We start from the raw sequence: 6,391 nt of genomic DNA, 5'->3' as shown, positions 1-6,391 counted from the left end.
TTCTTCAGGTGGGAGTGGTGGGAAAATCTCATTTTCGGTCTCTGGAGCTTTGGAAACCGTAGCTGTACATGCTGATGTCTGGCTGGCAGAAGTTCCATACCACACCCCAGGGTTATATGCAGTGTACCAATATGGATATAATTGAGATGGCTGCTGCTGAGGAGAGCTGTAGCTGTAGATACCCAGATTTGCCGGAGACAATAAACTTGTTGAACTATAAGAATACAATCTTGAATCACTTTCATTGACCTGAATGACCTCATTTGTTTCTTGTGAATCTCTTCCACTGGTTTCAGAGAAACAAACTGGCTTCTCATAGCTTCAAGTTGAAATTTTGCAGAAACTGTTTTCTTTCCATTTTTAATCAAATTCTCCAATTATGCTGGGCTAATTGAAGTTATGTTGCTAGGGATTTTCCCCTGTGTATCAAGTTTGATGTAACGAAGATCTCTTTGTAGTAGTTGGTTGCCATCTTTCCCCTTGTATTTGGCAAGAAATGCTAATTGTAATCTGGGCTTTACCATCTTCACAAAATTTGTTGTGTTTGTCTGAAGGAAAGTCTGCAGGCCGTTGATTTTATCTTCGTTTATTCTGACATCCTTCTCTAAAGCAGCGACTTCCTTCTCGGCCTGAAATATGAAATTATGTAAATACATTTATCAGCAGCATTATCATGCTCTGTGACAATTTCTTTGTGAAAAGATTTATTAGGAATTCCACACAAATTATATCAAGCAGACATGAAAGATTTACAAACTACATTGCAATACATAATTCCGACCTGTCAATCAAACCGACCGTACTAGCCAATCAAAACATTCTATCTCTTTACCGCGAAGAGCTCATTACTTGGCCGCCATATTGTCCCACAAGCGCACGTCCCACAAAATCCGTTCAAAACATGGTTCTTCGTTGTGCATGGGGCACATGCACTGCAGATGAGAGATATCCTGATCGTATGAATGGAGCTCGTTTTATTTTATTTCCGAAGCCAAAGACGAACCTTGACAAGTGTCTACGGTGGATTAAAGCCTGCGGTCGACCCCACGACCAGCTCAATGTAGACCGCATAAACAAACACAAAGCCGTGTGTTCAAAGGTACGTTATCACGTGTTATCTTGTGTATCAGATTGTTTTATTATTACAAGTTGGAAAACATAATATCATCAATATAGGTAGGTTGTAACTCGTAGTCGCACATGCACACATATGTGCTGTATGTGTATTGGGGGGGGGGGGGGGGGGGGGGGGGGGGGGGGGGGTAATACTTTAGTATACACGTGTTGGTCAGTGTTTTTTTTTTTTTTTTTTTTTTTCAATTGGGCAATTCTTAGATGGGGACAAGGTACATATTGCATTTATTTTTTTTGCAATTTTCAGGATGAAAATGGAGGGGGTGTCAAAGGAATTGCAGCTGTACATCTGTAATATACCGGTACCATTATCCATCCTTTTATTTAAGCATCTTTATCTGTGCATTCCAGCGCTTATGTCTTCTGTGAAAATAGGGTAGGTAGGCATTTTAGTTTGCTTATTGAATATATCTGTATTCAATTTACAATTTTTTTAATCTTCATGTAGCACTTTGAGGGAGGAGATGGTCCAACTAGTAGTTATCCAGACCCTTTACCTGCTGATGGCTCTAAGTGCACACCTACCATACAACTTCCCGTAAAAAAAAGAACACTTTCAATTGGAACAGATTTGTCAGTCACACATGTTAAGAAAGGAAAGAACTTGCCATTTGATGAGAACACAGATTTGTATGTACATTTTTTATTTATCTTTCTACATTGTATCTAAACATATATATAATAACATCATTATGACATAAACAGTAACCGAATCTGTGCTTCATTTCAGCACTTATGAGCATGTACAATAATAAATACATGTACACTGAAAAATATGTTACATGTAAATTTCATTTGCATAAATAAGTGAAAATAAATATACTGAATCCAACATGTTTCATTTCATGTGTATACATGTACTTGCACATAGAATAATTACCAGATAATTTTATTTCCACCAGTTACCTACTCGCAGGAAAGCATAACTGAAATGAAAGTGTATAAGCAGTATCTCATTTTTTATTGAATTTGAAGCTATAAACTATAAAGCATCACTATTTATTACATGCTAAAAATTGATATATCTATTTTTCAGGTTAAATTGCCAGGACAAGTCCAACAAAGAAAACTTACAGTTTACAGAAACAGCTGAATCTTCAACACAGACTGATGAAAATTGTAAGCATTTGATATGAACAATATATTTTAATATAGAATGCATTTTTGTACTGAATATGACTATGAAGTTGACATAGGTCCATGGGATCTGTAAAAAATGTTTATTTAACATGTCCGTCATAAATGCAACATCAGGAAAAATCCTTTGTACAAACAAATCACGGTGTGTATATACAATAAACTCACAAAAATCACAACCGGTGATCATAAGTTGTCCTTGTATCTGTGCATAATACTCATGGTCATGTTTCAGTGTACATTTTGTGTTGGTGTCTTTTCACAGGCAAAACCCTTTGACACTGTCACATGCCTCCTCCACAGTCATGTGCCTAGCTGAAAATGGGCATTTTATCTCAATAATTCCACATTTTCCATCAACACATATCTTTCCATCTGGTGATGCCCCAAGAAATGAGAATTCTTTATTAATTACAAATCCACATTCATGGAAGTGGGCAGATGGAAACTTCTGCAAATACTTATGTTTCCCACTTTTTTCATTGCGTTTTCCATATTCCAGAGGAGCAGCGTTTACGAATTTAGGTCTAAATATAGAGTCTATGAAAGACTGGCTAGCAATAGATTTCCTTTTCAGCACTTTCCCAAAATTTGATGCTGTCAGTCGGTCACGTCTTGCGTCATACCATTTTTGTGATTGAGACTGTTGTTTGGTATCATTTTCAATTTTAACAATTTCTTCAGATGTAATGGTCAGATTCAGGTCCTTGAAAATTTCTGGTAATTTGACTGGTGGTGGCCTGCATGTAACAACTGTGTCGCCACATCCATCAGATGATGCTGGTTTGTGTCTTTTGGAGTTTCTAGCCTGAAAAATAAATAAACAGAGAATTGAAGAGTAAGGACAAAGTTAATGATATGTATAACTTCATTAGTGCAAACCTGTTATAGTGGACACCTGTATGAAGGACACTTGTCTATAGGGGACAGGTTGATCAAACCTAAACAGTACAATTTACTATATAACTGACCTCTACATTTATATAAAAAACACCTCTCTATAAAGTTTTGCTGTCCCTATGGTGTCCTTTATAGACAGGTTTGATTATATATCAAACATACATGTACACTGTATGCAATACTTTTTTGTATTTGCAGGGGTTTCACCTCTAGACATCCTTTCCATGGCATCAGAGATTCACCATTTGAAAGCAAAGAACAAGGAACAAGCAAGGACCATCGAAAAATTAGAGGAACAATTCAAAGAGAAGACTACAGTAAAACCTAGTTTTGGTGTCACACAGATTTTAGGAAGGGAAGGGAAATTGAAGAACCTCCACAAGTATTACACAGGTATAACATGCATAAGGTTTGCTGCATTGTTGAGTTTCCTTGTGCCTCCAGGGAGCAGTATTTCTTATGAGAAAGGACGTAGACACCTCAAGGAACTTTCAAACGCTGATGGTTTATTTTTAACATTATGTCGTTTACGGCACAATTTTGGATTGAAAGATCTTGCTGTGAGATTTGGTCTTACTTTGCAGGCTACTGGTGTTGTGTTTAACACCTGGATTGAACATATGTATTTTAAATTAGGACAGTTACCAATATGGCCTCATCGTGATACTATTATTGGCAACATGCCCAGTGAATTTCGGAGATACTTCCCTACATCATTGATTATAATAGATGGAACAGAACTGAGAACTCAAACACCATGTGGTCTAGGACTTCAAAGCCAGCTTTATAGTGATTATAAGTCAAGCACAACATTGAAAGGACTGGTAGGTTGTGATCCTAATGGAACAATTATGTTTATATCTGAGTTACATTCTGGGGCTATTTCAGATAAATCAATCACCGAGGAGAGTGGATTCTATGAAACCCTAAACGCTATGAAGGATAATGGATTTGTTTGTGATGGTGATGCCATTATGGCTGATAAAGGTTTCAAAATTATTGACAACCTGCATAACTTGGGTTTAAGGCTTAACATTCCACCGTTTGCAAAATCTGGGGCACAAATGAGCTGTGCACAAGTCATTGAAACACAAAAAATTGCCAAGCACAGAGTTCATATTGAGAGACTCATTGCAAAGATAAAAACATACAAGATTGTGTCGCATCGGGTACCAACAGCGTTATTTTGAAAAATGAACCAAATTTGGTCGGTTTGTTGTCATCTTACACTTTTTCAAGATGTTTTTGTAAACGATAAAATTCAGTAGTGACAATGTACAGTGATTTACATATACAATTCAAAACTAAATGTAATAACCTGGTAAGAGAGAATTGATCCCAAGGCAACACGTCCATAAATTGTGTCAATCTTTGGTGCTGCATTATACATCAAATGCTTTAAAGGGGTGCCTTCTAGACATGACAGCGTGACCTTGTCAACTGCACTCACTACTGGTAAACTGTAATTTGCAAGTTAAAGTGCATTTTATATACATGTATGATACCGTTTTTAAAGTAAACTATGGAAGAATTTAAGTTTTGTTATTATATGCAAGATACAATGTACATGTACATACATGCGGAAGCATGTGCCATCGATTTGGCCCTCGACCATATCGAAGAACAACGCATCAGAAAAGCAATCATTTGTTCCGACTCTCTATCTGTCCTTCAGAATTTACAATCACGAGATCCAAAGAACATACTCATACAAAACCTTGTTTTACGAATATCTCGTATCTTAAAAAAATGCAAAATAACATTACTTTGGATTCCGAGCCATGTCGGAATTAAAGGCAACGAACTTGTTGACCGCCAAGCAAAACTTGCTCTAAATCTGCAACAAACAAATATTAAAATACCATATACAGATTTCAAGCCTGTAATTAGTTCTGCCATTCAGGGTAAATGGCAGCAACGCTGGTCTCTCGAGACGAGCAACAAACTTTTTAAAGTACAACCAAAACTTAAAACATCAAAACCAAGCCGGAAGGATCGTAGAGAGGAAATAGTCCTCTTTCGGCTCCGTACCGGGCACACATATCCTACTCATTCGTTCCTTTTGAAACGAGAGGATCCATCGGTGTGTTATGCATGTGATGCTCAATTCACAGTGGAGCATTTTTTAATAGAATGTTCTGATTTCAAGCACATTCGTGGTAAATACTTTCGAGTCCCGGATATGAAAACCCTTTTCAGTTCCGTGGATTCGAAAACAATATTTAGCTACTTGAAAGAAATCGATCTATTTGATAGACTTTGATGTCTTTTACGTTACTGTCTTTGACGTTCTATTTATATAACAAAGTTCACATAATCTATTCGTACATATACATATTTTACCATTTTAACCAACTTTTTTATCATAATGATCTAAATATACAATACGGATGCTTTTAAAAATGACAAATTTTATCTGATTTTAACTTTAAAAATAAAACATGTTAGTATATTGTTTGGCCTTAAATGACCCTAGTTGTTGATGGGCCGTAAAACATAAACAAACAAACAAACAATCATGCTCCTATAACTTGTATTTAAATACAGGATTATATATTTTATCGATGAAACTATATGGTACTTTGAAATATTTACATGGAGTAGCTAGTTACTAAAGCAATGGATAAGATTAACTATTATTTCACCATTAAAATGTCTATAGAGGATCAAAAGGTCTACTAGTAGGTCTACTAATAGTCAGAGCTGGGACAGTCACGATGGTGTCAAAGTCATTGTTCTAATTCTTTATTTGTTTAATGAGGATCACAAACAGCCCTAGGGCTACGAGATGCTCTCCTCAACACATAAAACAATACAGTATGTACAAGACGTAATCATAACACACGCTCTCTCACTCACACATACATTCCATAACATAAAGAAGATGAGGTGGAGAGGAAGGATGAGGATAGAGGGAGAGTGGTAAAGCAAAGAGAGTGAAGGTGTGGGAGGGTGGGGGGGGGGGGGGGGGGGGTGTTATAAGATGAAATTAGAACTTTTTGAATCAACAATATAATCAAATACAAAGTCAAAAATATTTTTGTTTGAGGAATCGGTATTGTTGTCAGAGCCATGCAATATAATGTTTAAAAGGAGATCTGGATTTACATTTGGAGCCAATTCGTTGCAAGTTTTTCTTAACAATTTCATACGCAAGTCATTGGATCTGACAATGGGACATAGTGTAGCTTGGCGCACTGGCATTAAGGCCAGAGGCCAG

At 36.7% G+C, this 6,391-nt stretch overlaps 1 protein-coding gene across 1 annotated transcript; it reads left to right on the top strand.

The window, feature by feature from the left end:
• The first annotated feature begins 707 nt into the window (after positions 1-707).
• On the top strand, positions 708-4,728 carry LOC117315957. Its single transcript, XM_033870400.1, has 4 exons — positions 708-1,099; positions 1,583-1,764; positions 2,171-2,253; positions 3,370-4,728. The coding sequence occupies exons 1-4, from the start codon at positions 902-904 to the stop codon at positions 4,359-4,361; spliced, it is 1,455 nt and encodes a 484-aa protein (XP_033726291.1). The 5' UTR covers positions 708-901; the 3' UTR covers positions 4,362-4,728.
• Positions 4,729-6,391: the final 1,663 nt, after the last annotated feature.

This window comes from Pecten maximus, chromosome 17, assembly GCF_902652985.1.
Source record: "Pecten maximus chromosome 17, xPecMax1.1, whole genome shotgun sequence".
Lineage (NCBI taxonomy): Eukaryota > Metazoa > Mollusca > Bivalvia > Pectinida > Pectinidae > Pecten > Pecten maximus.
This window is presented reverse-complemented; position numbering and strand designations above follow the sequence as displayed.